Source organism: Neovison vison, chromosome 13 (assembly GCF_020171115.1).
Source record: "Neovison vison isolate M4711 chromosome 13, ASM_NN_V1, whole genome shotgun sequence".
Classification (NCBI taxonomy): Eukaryota; Metazoa; Chordata; class Mammalia; order Carnivora; family Mustelidae; genus Neogale; species Neogale vison.
In genome coordinates, this window is record NC_058103.1 from 34,094,179 (window position 1) to 34,120,132 (window position 25,954).

Here is a 25,954-nt window from a genome sequence, read left to right on the forward strand (position 1 = left end):
TAAAGAGCTTCCAGGACTGGCAGCAACTAAAAGCATATGTAACCACCAGGCCAGCCCTGCAATAAATACTAAGGGGGGCTCTATAAAAGAAAGACACCAAGAGTAATATAGCCTAGAAATTTACAGAGACAATCCATAGAAACAGGAACTGTACAGACAATAAGATGGCAATATATACATGTCTTTCAGTAGTAACTTTCAACATGAATGACCTAAATGCTCCCATGAAATGGCACAGGGTTGCAGATTGGATACAAAGACAGGAGCCATCTACATGCTGTCTAGAAGAGATGAATTTTGAACCTAAATACACTGCTGGACTGAAAGTAAGGGGATGGAGAACCATTTATCATGCCAATGGACCTCAAAAGAAAGCTAGGGTAGCAATTCTTGTATCAGAAAATTAGAATTTATATCAAAGACTGTAATAAGCAATCCAGAGGGACACCATATCATACTTAAAGGTTTAACAACAAGAAAATCTAACAATTGTAAATATCTATGTCACCAACATGGGAGCAGCCAACTACATCAGCCAGTTGTTCACCAAAATAAAGAATCAGATCGACAATAATACTTTAATTGTAGGAGACCTCAACACTTCACTCTAAGCAGTAGACAGATCATCTAAGCAGAAGATCAACAAAGAAACAAGAGCTTTGAATGACACACTAGACTAGAGGGACCGCATACATATATACAGAACATTCCACCCTAAAACAATGGAATACACATTCTTCTCAAACACACATGGAACTTTCTCCAGAATAAACCACACACTGGGTCACAAATCAGGTCTCAACCTATACCAAAAGACTGAGATTATCCCCTGCATATTCTCAGACCACAATCCTTTAAACTGGAACTTAATCACAAGAAAAAATTTGGAAGGAATTCAAACACTTGGAAGCTTCTCATTGAAAATGAGATGGGTGAAGCAGAAAAACTAAGGTCAGATTGGTTGCTCAGGGATCAATGGGTATATTAATATGGTTTTTACATTTTACATTTAAAAAGTGGTTTTCCACAAAGGAAAACTTGGTTAGAAGACATATTTATTATCTCTCATTTCTGAAAAAAAGTCCTCACTCAGGACTGATAATCCTTTCTTTCATTTTTAAGATTTATTTTACTTATTTGAAGTCCTTTTTTTATAAAAATGATTTATTGATTTATTTGAGAGACAGAGAAGACTGTGGGTAGGGCAGAGGGAGAGAGACTCCTCACTGACCATGGAGCCCTATGTGGGGCTTGACTCCAGGACCCTGAGATCATGACCTTAGCAGAAACCAAGAGTCGGACACTTAACTGACTGAGTCACCCACGTGCCCCTATTATATTTATTTGACAGAGAGAGAGAGCATAAGCAGGAGGGGGCATGGATGAGAGAATCTCAAGCAGACTCCTTGCTGAGCATAGAGCCTGAGACAGGGCTTGATCTTATGACCCTGAGATCATGACCTGAGCTGAAACCAAGGACTGAACACCCAACGGACTGCGCCACCCAAGTGCCCCTGATAATCCTTTCTTTAATTTAGAGTATTGGTATTTTGATGGACAAGGTAAACACAGTTAATTGTTTTCCTTCTTCTTTTTTTTTTTTTATGAAGAGGAAGCTTTATAGGTACTTTACTCTCTAATACCATTAAGATTGATCTTACAGTTGAGTAGAAATAAAGCAAAAAGAATTATATAGTAATTATGATAATGGTTAATAACCTTTCTCCTTCAGGAAAACCATGTATTCATATTATTATGAATCTTACTTGGAAAAAAAATGAAAAGAAAAGGCAATGGGCAAATATAATAGTACCTCGGTAGTTGATGATTTCTGTCCCAAGCACCGGAGTCATCTCCAGGACTGTGATGAAGGCCTTGTCCATAGACGTTAGAGGAAAAGGAGACATGCGGTGTCTTCTAGCCACCTTGGTGATGTCAACAGCACTGTGACCTAAACAGGAAGATAATTAACTAAGACTGTGATGCTGAAACAGTAATTATAGAGTGGTAATGTCTTATAAATATCATTAATTCTCATTTTCATATGTCTGTAAATGAATATTATAAGGTAAGAAATTTTCTTTTCCTTCCAAAATATAGCCTGCTTTGGTGGAACATTAAATCAAATCAGCAGTGTTACATTATATGTCAAAACTTGGTGAAATTTAATCATGTTATCAGATAATCCTTTGGGGTGCTTACTGTGCATTGTGGCACTGTTCCAATTAATTTTCACAAAAACCTTATGGGGAGGAATTATCATTATCCTTATTTACAGATGAGGAAAGAGGGGTTTATATATCTTGGCCTAAATCACAAAGCTAGTAACAGTAGAGACATGACTCAAACTAGGGTAGTGTGACTTCAGAGTTTATGTCCTTAACCACATACTAAACATTGAACATTTAATGAGCTAGCTGGTAAAATGAAATACTCAAACTTGAATTTATTTAGGATTTCATAGGAAATTTCATTTTTTATTTTTGGAAAAGCCACAGGAAAAGATTATTTAGCTACTCACTCCTTATTCACTCTCCTTCACGGCATTAATATTATCCATACACTAAAACTCCTAATTTATATCTCCACTCTCAACCTCTATCTTCAACTCTAGATTTTTACGTCATCTAAACAGCTGGTGGACAAGAATGTGCATCTCCAAACTTAGAAATCATCCAACATGCACTTGGATGTGCAACAGGTAATTGAAACTGAACATGTTCAAAATCAAACTCTTGATTCCCCCCACCCTTCTATCTTGCTCTTATGATGTTTTATTCTCTTGCAATTTCTATCTCAGAAAATAGCAACCTGATTCTTGCAGTTATTAATCCAAAATCTTGGAAACATCCTTGATTCTTTCTGTTAGAACCATATCTAAACTACTTTTGAAATAGCTCTAGAATCTAACCATTACTTACCACCTCCACAATTACTACAGTGGTTGGATCCATGATTTATTTCCTGGGAAACTGAATAGCCTCCTAACTGATCTCCCTGCTACTGTCCTTGTTGCACTATAATTTACTCTCCACAGTAGTTACAGTGATCCTTTTAAATTTTAAACTGGATTGTGCTAATCTTTGCTCATTACTCTCCAATGACCTTCCATCTCACTCAGAATAAAATATTTGCTATGGCATGAAGTCCAACATATTATGGCCCCTAATATCCTCATGATCTATCATTTCCACTCTTGATCATTGTGCTCTAACCACACTGTTTTCTTGCTTGTCCTTGGGCATGCCAAATAATCCCTCTTCAGGGTCTTTGTACTCGGTATTTTGTCCACTTTGACATCTTTCCCCAGATACTATGGTTCCATCAATCCCTCATTTCTTTCAGGTCATTGCTAAAATATCATCTCATCAGAGAGGACTCTGTTAAACATCCTATCTAGATTATTATCCACCATTATTCTCTATTATTTTTATCCTTTCTCCGTGGATATATAAATACATATACACATATATATGGATATTCATTTCCACATGCTTATAATTTATATTATACATTTATATTTATAGCCTTCCCCTTTAGAATGTAAGCTCCATTGTCTTTTTTGTTCAATGTTATCTCCAGTATCTAGAACAGTATTTGGCACATAATAAGCAATAAAAATAAATATTTGTTAAATTAATGAATCATTTAATGACAGAAAGGGACTTCTTAGATCACTATATTTTCATGCATAAGTAACTTGGCCTTTCTTTTCTTTATAGTCTGGGAGGAACAGAAAAGGAGTAACTGCAAACACAGTTGCTTGGCTATCCTGTCTGCTATTCACAGCTCCATTCTTCCCTAGCTATTCTGCAGTTGAGTGTGGTCACATGATACAGTTCTGGTCAGTAAGATGTTGGAAGAAATCCCTGGGGGCAGGCCCCTATAGTGAATAAAAAGAAAAAGAGAGAAAGCTTGAAGAGGAGAAAGCTTTTGCCCTTTCTTCTTTCTGCTTGGGACATGGGTAGATACTGGGAGGTGCTGTAGTCATTTTTTAACCATGAGGGTAGAAACCCACACAGTGAGTATGGAAATCTGAGAAGAAAAAAGAGCCTGAGTCTCTGCTGACAATATTGAGCTGCTGCACAATCCCTGGACTGCCTGTCACCAGGCTTTTGATATGCAAGACAAGTAAGTTCCTATTTCTTTAATCCACTTTATCACAATTGTATATATTCCTCAGTAGTCTATAAGTTCCTAGTCATTGCAATTTATTAAGTTTAATATCTCTAACCCAACCCCAGCAGTTGCTTCAGACATATTCACTTAATTAACTTAAAGGTACCACCTCAAAGAGTTTCCATTTAAGGTGAATGATATTGTTATAAGTACTCAAAGAAAAAGACATAAAAAGATGTTATATTTAGGACATTTCCCTCCCATGGGCAATCAGAAAATCACAAAATTTTCAAAGCTTGAAGAGCCTTAGAGAGTTAGTGCTAAACATGAATAGTATTTCTATTCAAAATTTAATAAGATGACACTTATAAAGGATTATGTATATCATTCACTTATAATTTGAAACATAAATTTATTTCTTGCTTTCATTGAAGTCCCAACTTTGTCATTAAATATGAAGACATATTGTCACAACAAGTGTAACTGGAGAAAATGATGGAGATAGGTGCTTCTGTTCTTTTTTTTTTTTCAGGTTTATTGGTCTCAGATATGATATTTTCTAAAATATGTTTTACTTTCTTTATGGTGCCCAAATTGTGTATAACCTTATAAAAAGCTATCCTTTTAAAGTGTTTAGTTTCTGAGGAGAAAATTATACTTTTTAACTGAACAGTTTATTGTTGAATTGCTTTGTAATAAAATTTTCTTATTAGAAAACTAGTTCATCAGTGATACATCTATTCAACAGCTATTTATTGAATGGATTTTATGAGCCAGTTATGGTTAGGGAATTGGGATACAGAGTGAGATACACCTTGCCGTGAAGAACATTATAGCTCAGCAGAAAGGAAAGATGGTAAATAAAAAAATAAGAGCAGGTAGGTATTAAACCACCTGATGATAGTTCTCTAACTATAGAGACTGCTGGTTTTCTCTCTCTCTCTCTCTTTTTTTTTTTAAAGATTTTATTTATTGAGAGAGAGAGAGAGAGAGAGAGAGCATGAAAGGGGCAAGGGGCAGAGGGAGAAGCTGGCTCCCTGATGAGCAGAGAGCCTGATGTGGGACTTGATCCTGGGACTCCAGGATCCTGACCTGAGCTGAAGGCAGTTGCTTAACCAACTGAGCCACCCAGGTGCCCTTCTGGTTTTCTCTCTAATTGGAAATTACTGTGTGGCTATCTACCAGCCTGGAAAAATCTTTCCCAAAAATCCTTAAAAATAATTTTGCACCTTATTTATACATACATTTTAGGGCACCTTCCACTTCTATGTTATGTTATAGACATTTAAATATTTATCTTACCTATGTTAGACAGTTGTAAACTCCTTGAAGGTAAACCCTAAATCTTACTAAATTTTTGGTTTCCATTTTTTAAAGAAGCATGATTTCAACTATTTTCTGATGTTGACAGTAGTTATTTGTAAGAAGCTTCAAAGTGAAAGCTTCAGAAAATTTAAGAATAGTTATTTCTGACTTTTATTTTACAGGTTATAATCCCAAAGCACTTTTATTTGACCTGGGCATTAGAGAACTCATTCAGATAGGAAAAAGAATCAAGAATTGCTTTTCTCCACACCCCAATCCTCTTGTTGATTCCAAACCCACAATAGAAATCTAATGGAGGGATGCCTGGGTGGCTCAGTGGGTTAAGCTGCTGCCTTCGGCTTGGGTCATGATCTCAGGGTCCTGGAATCGAGTCCCGCATCGGGCTCTCTGCTCAGTGGGGAGCCTGCTTCCCTCTCTCTCTCTGCCTGCCTCTCTGTGTACTAGTGATCTCTCCCTGTCAAAATAAATAAATACAATCTTAAAAAAAAATAAATCTAATGGAAAAGGAAAAAAAAGTATGTACTCTTAAATCTTGAAGGCATGACGGATTATAGCCTAGTAGCCAAATTTCTCTGAATGGGCCGTAAAATCCAGTTTGATAGAAGTAGAAAGGTAGGAAAGAATACTTTTTTTTTTTTTAAATAATAAAAGGGAGTTCGGTTTTTGGATTAAAAAAATAAAAAAAAAATCCAAAAATTCAGAGAAAATTTGGATAGTTTTTCCCCTATAAAGCAAAGATGATTTCATGGCCACAGATATATTCTGATGGCTACCTTACAAATAAATACAAATGGTCACAAAGAGAATGTGTGAGGGTATTAGCTCCATTCAACTCATGTTCACTACAAAACTACCATGTAAAAATATGTGTCCTATATAGAAGATTATAGTGTTCAAGGGAATATTTACTTTAACTTATAATAGTAAAGTTAGTTGGTATATGGCGATCACTGATAATTCGTAGGCAGGGTAGCTACTTTGAGAAAAATAAACTACAAAGTGCTGTAGGATATGGAATTTTTATATGGAAGCAGGGTGGGGATGGTGAAGGTAAGTCTAGACATCCCCTCCACTAGTAGATATCCAAACTGAGCAAAGAAGAACAGGTTTGAATTATTATAACATCTAAATTGATAGCATTCTTCTGCAATGGGTTTAATTTTCTCAAGTAAATTTAAAGGATTAAAGCAATTCTAAATTAGCCACAGATTGGTGACCAGGAGGTTTCTCTAACAAATCCAGGTTTCTGTAAGTAAAACCTAACTTGTCACTTTTATATTTTTTGGTGCATAAGTGTAGATGTGGGGTTGACTATATATGAGCTTGGAATCTTTGCAGGTAAAATACTCAAAATGTTACTGAGGTTTTCTATCTTCCATGCAGCAGTTATAACCACTAAAGACTATGTAAGAAGTTAGTATAAAAACAGTATGGATTCAATCAGGACTGACATTATGAAAGATATGTTTAAATACTAATGGCAGTATCTGTGATGTATAAGGCCTTCAAAGGGGCACAGAAGGTACAAATGGATTCCTTTCTACTGAGTAGAGTAACTAAGGATCTTTGTCATATAGCAGTAACCTTTTTTAATGTAATGGTCATCGTGAAATGAGATTTATTCCAATGAAATTATTTTTCCCAATTCAAATGCATCCTTTTCAATCTGATAATCTTTAATATACAATGTTTCATTTTAGCTTGAAAATCCACTCTTTAAATTAGAAGTTAAATAAAGAAAAGATGCTTTCAAATGATATAACAGAATATGATGAAAGAAGATATTTGTGCAGGTTCTTCTTGATTAAATTAAAATTTTATTTCTCAAAGCAACCAAACTGCCCAAAGTGTAAATAATTATAAATTCTTTGGATATACAGAAAATCTCAAGGAAGAGGTTCCTTCTGTCATATTAATAACATTGCCTTTCTTTATCATACTATTTGCAGCTTCGATTCCTTATATTTCTACTTTCTGAACCTTTGAGAGCAGCAAACCACCTAAAATAATGAATAGCTTTCCTAGGAAACCTAAAGAGTGAAAATGATACTTTGCTTAGGTTAAATAGCTAGGATCTTTGGTAATTCAAAGGATGTGTGGTTCAGATATATAAGCATTTCCTCTTTCATATGTATCTCTTAAACTAAGATAAATCAAGTTCAAAGCCTAAGAAAACACTGGCAATCATAAATTTTATAGACTTGGGGATGATATGGCAGTTTGTGTATCTGAAAATATTTTCTCATATTGTTTTCAATTTAATAGTCTTAAATGTTTTTCTACTTGTTTATACTAAGATAAAAATGCTATGAGCATTTCTGACAAGACCAAGAAAACATGGCTGAAGGGACTGTGTTATTTTCTAGGGCATTATAAGAAATATTAAAGGAAAGTACTCTTGGGCTTTGTGCATCAAGATTATAATTTTATAATCAAGGTTATAAAACAGGGCACTGTCACAAAACATTTGCACTATAATTTATATGCTTGGTTGGTTCGCTACCCATGGGATAAAATCAAATTCCTTTGAATAGTATATAAAATACTTCTTTGCTTCTTTTTCAGCCTCACTCACTACTCCAATAGAAAACTGATGATACTGTAGATATTAGCATATACCAAACTATTTCATATTTCCCTGCCTTAGCATATGATGTTTGCTTTGCCTAGAATGACTTTTCTCTTATCTTCTTAAGAAATTATTATTCTTCCTTCACAACTTTCTTTAGTAAGAAAGTAATCAAATAATGATGGAATATGTCAAAAGAATCTTGGAGCCAACTTGAAGAGACTGATTGGCCTGACTCTTTGATGACTTAAGCATCAAAGTAAATTAGGATAGTAGCAGATAATAGAATCCATTTAATAAAAGAAAAGTAAGAATCTATGAATATACACTAATATAAATAAAGAAATAATTACATAAAATTCTTCCTTACAACAGAAGGCCAACTGATATATGAAGAAATGTTGGAATTATAAAGTCACCACTTGGCAACTATCATAACAAGAACTGGTTCAGGCAAAAATCATCAATGGATTGTAAAACTAGAAGGTGAAAATCTAAAGAAAAACACATATTTATATAGTTTCACCATATAGCCCCATAAGATTCCTACTAACTACAAAGTAAAGTAGTAATTTTAGAGTGGAGAAACCTGGAAGACAGCATCTTAACCATGTGACCAAAGTTAATATCACCAGTAATTAACATCACCAATAACAGGATAAAATGACATCATGAATCTCTTTATACGATGTGTGAAGAATACAGCATCACATGTAAAGTATTTCTAACAAAAATACATAACCTGAATGAAACCGCCAGGAAATATCAGAGAAGTCTAAAATTGAGGAATATTCTATAAAGTAACTGACCTGTGTCTTGAAAAAAAAGGAGTTGCTCTAGATAAAGGAGCCTAAAGGCACATGGTTGGTAAAAGTAATGCATGATTCTGGATTGGATCTCAGATCAGAAGGAGAAAATGTTTTTTTCTTTTGCTATCAAGAACATTATTGGAAAAATTGACAAAATATAATTTGAATAAGATTATATAACAGTATTATGGCAAGGTTCATTTCCTGATTTTGATAATTGTATCATGGTTATGTAAGAGAATATTTTTTCTTACTTTTCTCTTTTTTTAAAATAAAGGAAATCTACATTTGAAGTATTTTTTTTTCCAATTTATTTATTTTCAGAAAAACAGTATTCATTATTTTTTCACCACACCCAGTGCTCCATGCAAGCTGTGCCCTCTATAATACCCACCACCTGGTACCCCAACCTCCCACCCCCCCGCCACTTCAAACCCCTCAGATTGTTTTTCAGAGTCCATAGTCTCTCATGGTTCATCTCCCCTTCCAATTTACCCAAAATCACATACCCTCCCCAATGTCCATAGCCTTACCCCCCTTCTCCCAACCCCCCTCCCCCCAGCAACCCACAGTTTGTTTCGTGAGATTAAGAGTCACTTATGGTTTCTCTCCCTCCCTATCCCATCTTGTTTCATGGATGAAGTATTTAGGGGTAAAGAGGCAACATGTCTGCAATTTACCCACAAGCAATTCCAGAAAATATGTGTATTAATAAACAGAGAGAAATGATAAAGCAATTGTGGCAAAATGCTAACATTTGAGGGAATCTGATGAAAGATATACAAGAGTTCTTTGTACTATTCTTGCAACTTTTCTGAAGTTTGAAATTATTGCAATAATAATAATAAATAATAATAAAAAAACCCCCAGAATTTCTTTCAATAATCTCTCCTTTATGATGCAATATATGCCCATACCTTTTCTTTCTGTTTCCTGTGCTGAGGCACTATTAACTACTCTATCCTAGGATTCTCATTACATACTATATTAACTACGTATCTTACTGCAATAATCCTTATTTATATATGTGTCTATCTTCTTAACTAGATTTTCAGCTCTTTGAGAAAGGAAAAAGTATCTTAAGGTCAAAGCCCAAGGATGCTATGCACACAGTGGCCACATAGAAAATTTTTGTTGACTAAGGTCTTAAATACTTGATTTTAACCACTTTAGAATATGCAGCATGACAAAGATCAGCTGAGAGATAAACACTACATAAAATTTCAAACATTATTCTGGTCAATAACTTCAATGTTCTTTTTTTGCTAGAACAGTCCATATTTAAAAATAATTGCAAACATTTATTAACAATAAATTGAAACTAGGTTTTTCTTCTCTTTACCATTTTGTTTAAAAGTGGTAAGAGGGCCAATGCAGTAGGGAAATGAATAAGGAGAATAAAAAATAATTTAGCTGTGGTCAAGCAGTCAAGGAAATGGAAAATTAGCTTTGGGTTTGATGTATGCACTGCCTTATTTAATAATAAATTACTTAATAATAAATAATTTTAATAAATGATTTAATAAATTATAAATTAAATATAATTATTAAGAAATAAGTTAATAAATCATAAATAATTTAATGAATAATTAACAGAATAATCATAAACAATAAAATAATTAATAAAATAATTTGAGTAATATTACTATAAATTATGTAAAATATACTTATTTATTAAATATAAATAATAAATAATTTAACAAATAATTATTTATTAACACTCTAAGTAAGTAACACTGTAAATAAATCCCTATAGGTTATCTTTAGATCAAGAGGTTTATCTATAGAAAAATTTTAAGACCAAAAGAGGAAAAAGTAATTTATTTCTCATGGTCAGGTGTGAACTGTCTTTTATAGCTATCTTCCTTCCACTTTTATTTTCAATTAGTCACATACAAGTGAGCTAAATATATAATATTAAAAGTAAATAGATAAAATTAGCTGAGAGTACAAGGTAAAAAGAGATGAAGTGAAAAATGATATTAGAAGATATAATGATAAAATAGACTGGCTAAAGCAATACTAAAAAATAAAATTATTATTTTCATTTTTTAAATTAACACACAATGTATTATTTGTTTCAGGGGTACAGGTCTGTGATATTATTTCAAGTTTTGAGAAAAGATTTTACTTACTTACTTGAGAGAGTGTATGCATGTGCATGGGCAAGAAGAGGGCAGGCTGAGGGAGAGGGACAGGCAGATTCCCTGCTGAGCAGGGAGCCCAATCATGACCTGAAGGCAGATGCCTAACTAATTGAGCCACCCAGGCACCCTAAGGATAAAATTAGTTTTAAAAAACAGTAAGTAGGAGTCAAGTGCTAACACACCCAACAAAGGCAAGCAAAGTCTTTTGTGTTGAGGTGGCTGTAGATGATCTACAGTAATTTTTCATGACTGTCTTTATAGGACTGGACTTCACTATAGGTGTACCTAAGAATGAACGGAGGACTCTTGAGGAAAGCCTCAATCCTTGATCCTTGGGTTCTTGCCCTTACTAGCAGCACTAGTGCTGCATACAGATTAAAAAGTGTGGGTACTATTTATAGCTACTATGCCAAAAGACCAGCTTTCGACATAATCTTCCACTTTCAGATACAATTTTCCCCTTTCAACAACTTTTTTTAATCAGATCTTTCTCTTCTTTGCTTACACTATTGGTAATTACCCTCTGCTTTGCCGTCATTCTGGTTCAGGAATACAAACAAATATATTATCTATTCTGAAATCCTTTGGTTCATTCTTGTCCTGCTGTTGATTTCTGGTTTTGTGCCCTTTTTGGGTCTCTGAACTTCAGCTTGCTTTGTTAGGCTGCTAGGACCACCTTTTTAAACTTTACTAGCCAAAAAGCTGAAAATTCTCTTATTCCCCAAAGAGGTTGTCGGGATATAATTTCAGAGGCATTAATACAAATGCATGTATGTATATATATGTGTGTGTACATATATGTGCACATATATGTGATAGGGAGGGAGACAAACCATAAGTGACTCTTAATCTCATGTACATATATATGTACACACACATATATAAACTTAAATATATTTTTGTTAGCTTCTATTTGGAATGTCTTCATAAGTGCCACTAGCATTAAAATGCAAAATTAGAATTGTTTTCTTTAGTAGGTCCTTGTTCTAAACATTCTTTAGACAATGGTAGAGAAAAAGTAATTCTTCTTTAGAAATAAGCTATTATATTTCTAAAAGTGGAATCTAACAATATCTTTTAAAGCCCTTTCTAAGCATTAACTAACTAGTCTCTATAATACGCTGGGGAAAAGAACCCAGAGAAGTTCAAAGTCATTTTTGTAGTTAGAGTTTTACCAGCTCATAAAAGCTGCATTTGCCTTACTTAATCTTCTCTAGATGGTGTTGTTTTTCATATTATTAGGTATAAGCACATAAGGCTTCAACTCCAGAATGTCTATCCTAGTTATTAGTTTTAACGACAGACTAATAAAAAAGTAAATTTGACTAATATCTTTTCTAAGATGTAAACATTGTTAAACATAATCATTAGGCATGTGGTAGATTTCAATTTGAATACTTGAGAAAGAAAATCGTAGAACAGGTGATCATACAGGCAAATATGAAGGCTGAGTCAGTGTTCTTGGTGAACAGAAATCTAGTTTTTAAGGTATTTTGCACATTAAACAGAAACTAGTTTATTCTATATTTATTGGGCAATTGGTATTCTCATCTTTTTTAAAAAATATTTTGTTTATTTGACAGAGAGCTAGAGAGAGAGCACAAGTAAGCAGAGCGGCAGGGAGAGGGGGAGAGAGAGAAGCAGGCTCTCTGCTGAGCAGGGAGCCCGATGCGGGGCTCGATCCCAGAACCCTGGAATCATGACCCAAGCCGAAGGCAGCCGCTTAACCAACTGAGCTATGCGGGCGCCCCTCTTCTCATCTTTTGATAGGCCTAAAAAGTGAGGTTAATTCATAACTAATTCTGCTGATATGAGGGCTATAGTTTTTAAAAAATGTATAAATCACAGTATGACTATAACTGTAGAATTAATATATAATCCAATGTGTATAGTGGAAGAAAATAATTATATATGTTAGTAGCAGTTATCTTTAAGTTGTAGGATAAGACTGACTTTTTTCCTTCCTAATTTCTGTATTATTCAGATTCTTGCAATAATCATACATCACTTAAATTTAATATATGCACATATATGCATATGCATATATATATAAAAATAAATATAAATGTTTTAAAATTTATCCTAGGGATACAGTTCAGACAATCTAGAGTAATGTGTTAGACTTTTCATGATCTGTCCTTTCTCTCTGACTTCATCCCTCTTTGCTCTTACATATATCCTTATTCCAGCTATAGAAAACTTAATAATTTCTAGTACACAGCATGATTTTTTTCTCACACATCTGTCTTAACTGCTTTTCTACTTCCAGTACAACTAGCAAACACCTGCTTATTTTTAAGACTATGAAGATAAAGTATGAGTCATATCTAATATAGGATCTTGTAATTCATGCTTCCCAAGTTAGAAATTGGTGGTCATTCTTGACTTCCTTACCTTCCATATCTAGTTCCCAATCCTGCCAATTGTGATTCCTTAATATTAGAAAAAAAAATACTGTATTATTTTTCTATTTCTATTGCTCCAGCTTTAATTCAAACTCTCATCAGATTCCTGCTTCTGATCTCACCTGGAATCAATTCATTCTTCACATCACAGTAAATGTTCTTTCAAAATTGTAAATTTGATCTTGTCATTCCACATTCAAGTTCCTTTACCGACCTTTACAATAAAATCCAAACCCATTAGCATGGCAATTAGGAGGTTCATATTCAAAAACTATATGGCCAACTGGATCTCAAAATTTGTTAACTTTTCCAGCCTCTTATTTCCCTTATTCCCTTCCTCCTCCTCAAACTGCACCCCCTCCTCCATCTGTGTGTTATAATGCTTGGTGTATAGTATGCTCTTCATAAATATTAGATATTTGCATTCAGGGTGCCTGGGTGGCTCACTCAGTTAAGCATCCTATTCTTGATTTTGGCTCAGGTCATGATCTCAGGATTGTAAGACTGAGCCCTATGTCGTTGGGTTCCATGCTGGGTGTGAAATCTGCTTAAGATTTCCCCTCTCCCTTTCCTTCTTTCTCTCCCCTAAAAAAGTTATATATTTGCATTAATATTATTTTTAATAGAGTTATCATCTGAGATAGATTTAAATCCATGTGGAAAGAACAGTTTGAATAAAGCAGCTGCTTTTGCTCTCCCATATTCCTCCCCACTTTATTCTACCCTGCTATGTGCCCCAAAGGGCTAGCATTTATGGGTAGAACCAATAGAATCCTTATTCCTGTGACTTCTGCTTGAGTGCTGTTTGGCAGTGGTTATGTTCCTTTAATAAAAACAGTTAGCTCTGTGAGTCAGTCCTCTCTAACAGACTTATTTTAGACAATTATTCTCTTCCCTGGATCCTTGAGGCTTAAAGGCAGGAACAGTTTCCTGCTGTTGGGAGCCCCAAAAGTTCTTTAACTTATCTTGCTTTTCCTTAACCCTAGCTACTCTGTTGTAACTAGTTCCTTAATTAAATTCTCCATTATCCTGTTTGAATGTGGCATTTGACTCCTGCCAGGTCTAAGTGATACAGCCGCCAAGGTGAGACTGGACACAATATGATCAGGAAAGAATATAGAGATGGATATTGGTAGAGTGCTGGGTTCCTAATTGGGATCAGAGGGAGTTGAGGTTAGAAAAGTAACTAAAACCAGACCATAAAAGCCCTTAAATGCTAGGTTTTGGAGACTGCACTTTATTATGTAAGCCAACTGGAAACCATTTACATAATTTATCATGTAAGCCAACATTTTGAAGTTTTTTAAAAAACTGTGTTATATTAGTAACCATACAGTTGATCATTAGTTTTTGCTGTAGTGTCTCATGATTCATTGTTTGCATGGAACACCAAGTGTTCCATGCAATAAGAGTGACACATACAAAGATTTCTTGCAGACAAGTTCTACCATAGAAAGGCTGAAAAATTAGCTCAACATTACATGTCTAAATAGATAGTTCAAAACGAAAAGACCAGATGTCCAGATTTTCCTGGTGTGCTTTCTCCTGTATCACCCTAGGGGGACTTTCTTTCCTTCAACTTCATTTACTAAAAATAAATTGAATACTCTCCCTATGTAAGATATTTTATTAATCACTAGGAAGTAATGCTGAGGTAGGTAAGATGAGATTCCTATTTCTCAGTCACACAGTGTTTTAAGGAAAAAGTAAAACAAACCTGTAAATGCTTATGTCTTTATACAAAAAACCCCATTTTTTAATGTTTTAAAACAAAAAACTATGTATGTATGATAATGCAGAAAAGGAAATAACTAATTCTGATGGCACAAATGGTAAAGTTCCACAGAGGAGGTGCCAATTGAGCTTTAAACAATAGAAAAGGGAGGAACATCTGAAACAGAATGAACAAAATAATAGAGATTTGAAAGTACTTTTAGAGAATGAGGAATCATCCAATGAGGCTGGAGGTGGAGAGGATGAACTAAAAGGTATAAGGGTGGTCATTTCAGTTAAGGATAGGATTTGAAGAGGATTAATACTATAGAAAATGAAGAACTATTCAAGATTTTTTTTTATACAGAAGTGATACAGACTTAAAAATGCAATACTTGACTGATGGTAGCTTGCAAGGAAAACAGGCTGCAGTCTGCAAGTAAGAGAGACTGCAGTCAGGCAGAAGAGTTAGTATGGTACTACAATCTTAAAAGTTAGAGACACAGACGGTCTTAACTAAAAATAATAGGAACTGGAAAAAGAGTAATTAGAAGAGCCATAATAAATGGTTCTATGACTGTGCTTTGGGAAGGAGAGGCAAATCTGATGAGAGTCAAGTTTAGTTATGAGGGCTAGTGGGAATGACATTAACTAAGATAATAAGGGGACAATTTGGAGGGAAGGGTGGTTAATTTCGTTCTGATGAGGGAAATGTGAGATCCTAGTACAACACCAGGGGGTTTTCCAGTATGTAACAACAAGAGGAGTTTGAAGTTGGGGAGAAAAGGGTTTTTCACCTTGTGTAATTGAAACTCTATACCTATGGAACAGTAATGCCCCATTTCCTCCTCCTTCCAGCCCCTGGCAACTACCATTCTGTTTTCTGATTCTATGAGTTTGATTATTTTAGATACCTTAGATAAGTTGAGTTATGTAGTAATTTGCCTTTCGTGACAGGCTTATTTCATTTAGCATAGCGTCTTAGGTTTTATTCATGTTCTAGCATATGACAGGAATTCCTTCTTTTTTAAAGGCTGAGCCGAGTTAATAGTCCATTATGTATATGTATTCATTCATCTGTTGATGGACATTTAGGCTGCAGAAGCTATTGTGAATAATGCTGCAACAGACATGGATAAACAAATATCTCTTTGAGATCCTGTTCTTAATTCTTCTGGATATATTCTCAGAAGTAGGACTGCTGGATCATGTTGCAGTTTTATTGTTAATTTTTTGAGGAACTTCCTTAGTTTTCCATAGTAGTTAACACTGTTTTACAATCCCACTAACAGTACACAAGGGTTCCAGTTTCTCCACATCCTTACCAACACTTTTTTTTCTTAAGTAGTGGCAGGTTTTTTTTTTTTTTGGTGCTGGAATTTTTTTTTCCAATTTATTTATTTTCAGAAAAACAGTATTCATTATTTTTTCACCACACCCAGTGCTCCATGCAAGCTGTGCCCTCTATAATACTCCCCACCTGGTACCCCAACCTCCCACCCCCCCGCCACTTCAAACCCCTCAGATTGTTTTTCAGAGTCCATAGTCTCTCATGGTTCACCTCCCCTTCCAATTTACCCAAAAGCACATACCCTCCCCAATGTCCATAACCCTACCCCCCCTTCTCCCAACCCCCCTCCCCCAAGCAACCCACAGTTTGTTTCGTGAGATTAAGAGTCACTTATGGTTTGTCTCCCTCCCTATCCCGTCTTGTTTCATGGATTCTTCTCCTACCCACTTAAGCCCCCATGTTGCATCACCACTTCCTCATATCAGGGAGATCATATGATAGTTGTCTTTCTCCACTTGACTTATTTCGCTAAGCATGATACGCTCTAGTTCCATCCATGTTGTCGCAAATGGCAAGATTTCATTTCTTTTGATGGCTGCATAGTATTCCATTGTGTATATATACCACCTCTTCTTGATCCATTCATCTGTTGATGGACATCTAGGTTCTTTCCATAGTTTGGCTATTGTGGACATTGCTGCTATAAACATTCGGGTGCACATGCCCCTTTGGATCACTACGTTTGTATCTTTAGGGTAAATTCCCAGTAGTGCAATTGCTGGGTCATAGGGCAGTTCTATTTTCAACATTTTGAGGAACCTCCATGCTGTTTTCCAGAGTGGTTGAACCAGCTTGCATTCCCACCAACAGTGTAGGAGGGTTCCCCTTTCTCCGCATCCTCGCCAGCATCTGTCATTTCCTGACTTGTTGATTTTAGCCATTCTGACTGGTGTGAGGTGATATCTCATTGTGGTTTTGATTTGTATTTCCCTGATGCCGAGTGATATGGAGCACTTTTTCATGTGTCTGTTGGCCATCTGGATGTCTTCTTTGCAGAAACGTCTGTTCATGTCCTCTGCCCATTTCTTGATTGGATTATTTGTTCTTTGGGTGTTGAGTTTGTTAAGTTCTTTATAGATTTTGGACACTAGTCCTTTATCTGATATGTCATTTGCAAATATCTTCTCCCATTCTGTCAGCTGTCTTTTGATTTTGTTAACTGTTTCCTTTGCTGTGCAAAAGCTTTTGATCTTGATGAAATCCCAATAGTTCATTTTTGCCTTTGCTTCCCTTGCCTTTGGCGATGTTCCTAGGAAGATGTTGCTGTGGCTGAGGTCGAAGAGGTTGCTGCCTGTGTTCTCCTCAAGGATTTTGATGGATTCCTTTCTCACATAGAGGTCCTTAATCCATTTTGAGTCTATTTTTGTGTGTGGTGTAAGGAAATGGTCCAATTTCATTTTTCTGCATGTGGCTGTCCAATTTTCCCAACACCATTTATTAAAGAGGCTGTCTTTTTTCCATTGGACATTCTTTCCTGCTTTGTCAAAGATTAGTTGACCATAGAGTTGAGGGTCTATTTCTGGGCTCTCTATTCTGTTCCATTGATCTATGTGTCTGTTTTTGTGCCAGTACCATGCTGTCTTGATGATGACAGCTTTGTAATAGAGCTTGAAGTCAGGAATTGTGATGCCACCAACTTTGGCTTTCTTTTTCAATATCCCTTTGGCTATTCGAGGTCTTTTCTGGTTCCATATAAATTTTAAAATTATTTGTTCCATTTCTTTGAAAAAGTTGCCTTGAACCGGTAGTAGTGGCAGTTTTTATTTGCATTTCCCTTATAATTAGTGATATTGAGCATCCATTCACACACGCAGTGGCATTTGTGTATCTTTGGAAAATTGTATATTCAAGTCTTTTGCCCACTTTTTAATTGCTTTTTGTTGTTGAATTGTAGGAATTCCTTCTATATCCCAAAGATTAACTCATTAATTGATATATGGTGTGCAGATACTTTGTTCTATTCTATAGGTTGCTTTTTCATTCTGTTGATTGTGTACTTTGCTATGCAGAATTTTTAAAATTTAAAATTTAATGCAGTCCCATTTGTCTATATTTGTTTTTGTTGCTGTTTTTGTGTCATATCATTGTCCATTCCAATATCATGAAGCTTTCCCCTGATGTTCCCCTTATGTTTTCTTCTAGTTTTATAGCTTCGGGTCTTTTGTTTAGGTCTTTAATCCATTTGAGTTAATTTTGGTATACAGTATAAGATTAAGGGTCCATCTTTAATTTTTTTGCATTTGGATATCCAGTTTTCCCAACACCATTTGTTGAATAGACTATCCTTTCCATATTGTGTAGTTTTGGCACCCTTGGTGCTAAATATGTGACAGTTTATGTCTGGGCTTTCTATTCTGTTCCATTTGTCTATATGTTTGCTTTTATGCCAGAACAACACTGTTTTGATTAATCTATCTTTGTAGTATGTTTGAAATCAGGAAATGAGAGGCCTGCAGCTTTGTTTTTTCTCAAGATTATTTTATCTATTTAAAGTACTTTGATTTTTTTTCACTGAATTTTAAAATGGGTTTTCTATTCTGAAAAAAATGAATACTGTTTTTCTGAAAATAAATACATTGGAAAAAAATGTCATTGGGATTTTGATAGTGATTGCACTGAATCTTTAGACTGCTTTAGGTAATATGAATATTAACAATATCAAGTCTTCCAATTCATGAACAAGAGGATATTTCTTTCAGCAATATTTTATAGTTTCAGTGTACAGGTCTTTTACCTCCTTGTTTAATTTATCCCTGAGTATTTTATTTTTTGATACTATTGAAATGGGGTTGTTTTCTTAATTCCTTTTGGATTGTTCATGGTTAGTATTTGGAAACACAACTGATTTTGGATTATTGAGTTTGTATTCTGCAACTCTGTTGAATTCTTTCATTCTGACAGTGTGTGTGTGTATGTGTGTATGTGTGTAATCTTTAGGGTTTTATACATATAAGATTGTGTCATGTGTGAATAAAGATCATTTTACTTCTTCCTTTCTAGTTCAGATGTCTTTTATTTGCTTTTCTTGCCTAAGAGCTCTGACTGGAACTTTCAGTATCATATTGAATAGAAGTGGTGAAAGTGGGTATTCCTGCCTTGTTTGCAAATAAAGGAAAACCTTTCAGTTTTCTACTGTTGTATATAATTTACCTGTTTACCTTTTTATATATAACTTTTATTATGTTGAGGTAACTCCCTTCTATTCCTATTTGGTGAGTGTTTTTATCAGGAAAGGGCATTGAATTTTGTAAATGCTTTTTCTGTATCTATTAAGATGATCATGTGGTTTTTGTTCTTTTGTTTTGTTAATGTGGTATATTCTGTTTATTGACTTCTGTATGTTGAACCACCCACCCTTGTATCCCAGGGATAAATCTCACTTGCTCATGGTATATAATCTTTTTAATGTGCTGTTGAATTTAATTTTCTAGTTTTTGCTGAGGATTTTTGCATCTACATTTATAAGAGATACTGTTCTGTGGTTCTCTCATAATATCATTGTTTGGCTCAGGGTAATGATAGATAGCCTCAAAAAATGAGTTAATAAGTGTTCCCTCTTCTTCAATATTGGGAAGAGTCTGAGAAGAACTGGCTTTAATTCTTCTTTAATTGTTTGGTAGAATTCTACAGTGAAGTCATCTGGTTCTGGGATTCTTGGTGGAAAACTTTTGGTTACTGATTCAATCTCCTTCTAGTTGTTAGGCTTTTTTGGATTTTCTATTTCTGTATGATTCAGTCTTGGTAGAATATATGTTTCTAGAAGTTTATCCATTTCTTCTAGGCTTTCCAACTTGCTGGAATATAATTATTCAAAGTAGTCTCATAATCTTTTTCTTATTTTTGTGGCATCAGTTGTAATGTATTTTTTTCATTTCTAATTTTAGTAATTAAGTCTTCTCTTTTATTCTCAGTCTAGTTAAGGGTTTGTCAAATTATCTAATTTAAAAAAATAACAACTCTTTGTTTTGTTGATTTCTATTGTATTTCTATTCTCTATTTAATTTGTTTCTGCTCTAATATTTATTATTTTCTTCCTTCTTCTAACTTTAAGATTAGTTCTTTTATTTCTATTGTTCTTTAAAATGTGCAGTTAGATTGTTGATTTCAGATCTTTCTTCTCTTTTAATGTAAGCCATTTACTGTTAAAAATTCCCTGTATTATTGCTTTTGCTGCATTCCATAAGTTTTAGTGTTTTGTTCTGGTTTTCATTAGTGTCAAGATATCTTCTAATTTCCTTGTGATTTCTTCTTTGACTCACTGGTTGGTCAAGAGTGTGTAATTTCCACATATTTGTGATTTTTCTAATTTTTCTATTGTTACTGATTTCTAGTTTCATTGCCCTGTTGTTGGAAAAGATACTTGGTAGATTAAGCTTCTTTAAATTTGTTAAGGCTCTTTTTTGTGTGTGTGTGGCCTAACATTTTATCTATTTTGGAGAATATTCTGTGAATAGGTATGGAGCAGAATATGTGTTCTGCTGCTGGTGGGTGCAGTGTTCTGTGTATGTCTGTTAGGTCCAATCATATTTATAATGTTGTTCAAGTCCTCTGTTTCCTTACTGATTTTGTTTGATTATTCTATCTGTTATTAAAAGTGGTATATTGAATTCACTTTTATTGTGTTACTATCTATTTCTTCCTTCAATTCTGTCCACATTTGCTTTGTATTTTTGGGTACTCTGATGTTACATGCTTATGTATTTATAATTTTTGTATCTTTCATTGTTATGGAATTGACTCTTTTATCATTATATAACACCCTTGTTTCTTGTAACAGCTGTTTTTAACTTAAAGTCTGTATTGTCTGAAATACATATGGCCACTCTTGTTCTCTTTTGGTTACCATTTACATGGAATAATGTTTTCCATCCTTACACTTTGAGCCTATGTGTGTCTTTTTATCTAAGATGAATCTCTTATAGATGAATCGATTTTTAAGAAATCCACTCTTACGTCTTTTGATGGGGAAATTTTACCCATTTCATTTGAAGTTAGTGCTGATAGGAAAGGACATACTATTACCATCTGAAAAATTATTTTCTGTTTGTCTTATAGTTATTGTGGACCTCTTTTCTACTCTTGATGCTTTTCTTTGTGTTTCATTGATTTTGTTTTTGGTATTGACCTTTGATTTCTTTCTCATCTCTTTCCTTGTATATTCTGTAGGTATTTTGTGCGCACGCGTGTGCGTGCATGTGTGTGTGTGTGTGTGGTTTCCTTGGAACTTAAACATCTTATAGTTACAACAATCTATTTCATGCTTGTAAGAACTTCAATCATATACAAAACCCTTGTCTTTCACATTTTTCCACTCCCACTTTATATTAACTGATGTCACAAACCACTCCTTACATACCATGTATACATTAACATGGTCTTAAAGTTATTTTTAATGATTGTATCTTTTAAATTCTATACTAAAATTAAAAGTGCTTTACATGCCACTATTACAATATTGTAGAATTCTGTATTTGTCTATATATTTACCTTTGTTGGTGAGTTTTATATTTTATTTTATTAATTTATTTTTTAAAGATTTTATTTTTATTTATTTGACAGAGATCACAAGTAGGCAGAGAGGCAGGCAGAGAAAGAGAGAGAGGAGGAAGCAGGCTCCCCACTGAGCAGGAAGCCCAATGAAGGCAGAGGCTTAACCCAATGAGCCACCCAGGTGCCCCTGAGTTTTATATTTTAATATACATTTGTGTTGCTGTCTGATGTCCTTTTTTTTTTTTTTTTTAATATTTTATTTATTTGACAGACAGGGATCACAAGTAGGCAGAGAGGCAGGCAGAAGGAGAGGAGGAAGCGGGCTTCCTACTGAGCAGAGAGCCTGATGCAGGCCCCTATCCCAGGACCCTGAGACCATGACCTGAGCTGAAGGCAGAGGCTTTAACCCAGTGAACCTCCCTGGTGCCCCATGATGTCCTTTTGTTTCAATTTGCAGGAATAACTTTAGCATTTTGTGTAAGGTAGGTCTAGTGGTGATAAACTCTTCAGCCTTTGCTTATTTGTGAAAGTCATATCTCTTTCATTTCTGAAGGACAGTTTTGCTAGAAATAGTATTCTTGGTTGACTATCTTTTTCTTCCAGGACTTTCAATTATCATCCTACTTCCTTCTGGCCCATAAGGTTTCTGCTAAGAAAGCCACTGATAATGTGATGAAAGCTTCTTTAAACATAAGTTGCTCTTGCTGCTTTCAAGAGATTATCTATCTTTGACTTTTGACAGTTTGTCATGTGTTTTGGTGTAGGCCTTTTTGGATTCATCCTATTTGGAATATTTTGAGCTTCCTGAATTTTGATGTCCATTTATTTCCTTAGATTTGGGTAGTTTCCAGCCATTATCTCTTTATATAAGTTCTCCCTTTCTCTCTTCTCCTCTGGAACTCCCAGGGTGCATATATTAATTTGCTTAATGCTGTCCTATAAATTCCTTAGGCTCTCTTCACTTGTCTTCATTTTTTTCACTTTGCTCCTCCGACTTGATAATTTCAAATGATCTTTCTTCAAGTTCTTTCTTCTGCTTAATTAAGTCTGCTATTGAATGCTTCTAGTGAATTTTTCAATTCAGTTATTCTCCAGTTCCATAATTTCTGCTTGGTTCTTTTTTAATAGTTTCTGTGTCTTTGTTGATATTCTCATTTTGTTCATGAATTGTTCTCCTGCTTTTGCCTAGCTATCTATCTGTATTCCCCGATAGATCATTTAGCTTCAAGAAAATTACTTTGAATTCTTTGTTAAGAAATTCATAGATTTCTGTTTATTCAGGGTTGGTTTCTAGAGATTTATTTTGTTCATTTTTTAAAAAAATATTTTGTTTATTTGAGAAAGAGAGAGACAGAGAGAGAACAAGCAGAGGAAGGGGCAGAAGGAGATGGACAGGGAGAAGCAGACTTCCCACTGAATGGGCAGCCTGACACAGGGCTGGATCGCAGGACCCTGAGATCATGACCTGAGCCATAGTCAGACAACCAGCTGAGCCACCGAGGTACTCCTATTTTGTTCATTTGATTGAGCCATATTTCTTTGTTTCTTCTTGTATGTTGTGATTTTTTTTCCTTCTGAGTTTTATGCATTTGGGAAAACAGCCACATCTCCCAGTCTTTATATACTGACTTTGTACAGAGGAAGATTTTCACCAAACAGCCCAGCTAGAGATTCTAAGGGTTTTATAACTTCTCTTGGCTGTGTATGTAATTTTCTAATCAGAGTTTGTTGGGTTCTTTTTCAGGAGTCCATAGTCTCTTGTTTCCCCTCCTATCTTCCTGTAGCACTGCAATCTTTCTGGTGTTGCAGCAGCAAGCCACATACTCTCCTTTAATATCAATGGCCTCTTGGTATCCAAAGTATGCCAATTCAAGCACCCTAAGTCAAGAGAGAGAGAAACCGATCCTTTGGATAGGCTTTCCCCAATCCCTAAACTGAACTGCTGCATATACTTGCTGTGTTCTTTTCTCTTCTACCTAAGGAATAAGTTGGAATTGGTTGCCTTCTTCCTATAACAGTGAGCCATGTCAGCTTCTGCACTATTTCAGACTCTCCAGTGTCACTGCAAACTGCCACTGCTCTCACTTGCTTTCAGTGGCCCCTAGGCATGCAAACTATGCTGGTTTCATCAGCACTCCAAGTCAGATGAAACAAATCAGTTCCTTGGGCAGCCTTCTAACAACTAAAACATTGGATGCTCATTCTACTCTGATGATCATAGTGAGCTATGCTGACTAAGAAGGTGCAGAGATCATAGGTAAAGTGAAAATATTTCCTTCCCATTTTAATTCACCTTTGCTTGGCTTGTTCTTGGCTTTGTATTCGCCTGTGGTTTGCAATTTATTAACTGGTTTGTGGAGTTCTCACAAATATTTTACTCCATATACTGCTGTTAAATTGGTGTCTCTGTGGAGAAAAGAGGGGTGGGACTTCCTATTCCATGATTTATTAACTTAATATTTTTAGCTATACCAGATAAAAATATTGACAATTAAGGGCCTAAAAAGATTGACTAAAAGTAATAAATGAGTCCTACTTTTTCATATAAAATAAAAAAGATCAAATTTAAATTGAAGGTAAATATTGCTTATGAAATTGCTAGGTTTCATAAGAAAAGAAAAATGTTTGAGAACTTGGTAAATAAACTACAAGAAGATATATGAAAAAATCTGACTTATTTAGGAGATTAGATAAGAAAATTCAGAAGTACAGTCCTTATAAATAGTACCTCAATAAATATTTATGGAAGTGAATTGCTAATTATCTTTAGTTATGTAAAGAAAAATTGAGTAAGTGATGATAAGCAGTTGTTGTCTGATCCAGTAAGTGCCAAAAAAAAGGGTAAGGGATTAGGTCACAGCCAGAGAGAATTAGGAAAAATTTCCTAAAAATAAGGATTATAAGAAATTAACATACTTCAAGGACTATTTCATAATTCTCTTTAAAATTTCTTCTTATAAAGGAAAAAAAATTTCATTTTTTTGGTGGGGAGTGAGGGGCAGAGGGAGAGGAATAGAGAAAATCTCAAGCAGACTCCATAGCCAGCACAGAGCCTGAGGTGGGGCTCGATCCCACAACCCTGAGCCAAATCCAGAACTGGTCACTCAACTGACTTAACCACCCAGGCACCCCCAAACTTCAAGTTTTTGGTGCTAGAAATTTAACTAGAAGACTTATCTATCTAGGATAAATTGAAAAGCACAAGACTAGAACCAGAAATTATGATAATACTTTAGGCAAAATGTTTTGAATCTGGTGACAGTAGTAAAAATGAATGAAGGAATTTTAAGGGCCAGAATGAAACATGAAATAATTTAAACAGGAAGAGTAGTTAAGAAAAAATAGTATTGGTAACAAAAAGATTAATGTTTTGCTACTATTCATTGTTTTCCTTCTCTGCTCCCATTCTCTTTTCTTACTCTGGATGTTCTGTTGTCACTTCCTTGCTCTGCCTGCCCAAGGTTTTCCTTTAATTTATTTACTCACTCACCCATTCATCTCATTTATTGAGAGAGCCTTGGAAAAGTATGAGTGGATAAGACAGATGAGTTACTGCAGAGAGCTTAGGGTGGAGTGGAGGGAATTAAGTGGAGAAGGCAGAAAAGCACTATACCGTAAATAAGCTAGCATTAGAGTGAGAGAACTACAGAATACTAGAGGAAAACATAAGAGGGACACTTTGCTCATATTTGGAAGGTGACAGAAAGCTTTTTTCTTAACTGCTTCTTCTGTTTATATTTCCTTAATGTCCTTAAAATTATTAATTTTCCTTAATATGTCCCAAATATTTGTATTGGATTTGTTTACTTGTTTACTTTAGGAAGAGAGAGAATCATAAAAATCATTAAGTTCAGTTGATTAGTATAAGACTAGCAAACTTTTACACAAAAAGTAGGAAAAGCAAAGTCTTATAGAAAGTTAAGAGCTACAGATAAACTAAATACCTAAAATTTTTCACTTAACAGTTCTGGTGGGTGTCTAGGTGGCTCAGTCAGTTAAACATCTATCTTCAGCTCAGGTCATGA

General features: G+C 34.8%; 1 protein-coding gene across 12 annotated transcripts in view; it reads right to left on the reverse strand.

Moving 5' to 3' along the window:
* Positions 1-25,954, reverse strand: part of GPHN (gephyrin) — a 641,743-nt gene that overhangs the window by 103,893 nt on the left and 511,896 nt on the right. For all 12 annotated transcript variants that reach the window (XM_044231062.1, XM_044231066.1, XM_044231068.1 and 9 more), the window contains one exon: positions 1,814-1,951. In XM_044231062.1, coding sequence (XP_044086997.1) covers positions 1,814-1,951 — 138 coding nt within the window. The remainder of the gene's footprint in view (positions 1-1,813; positions 1,952-25,954) is intronic.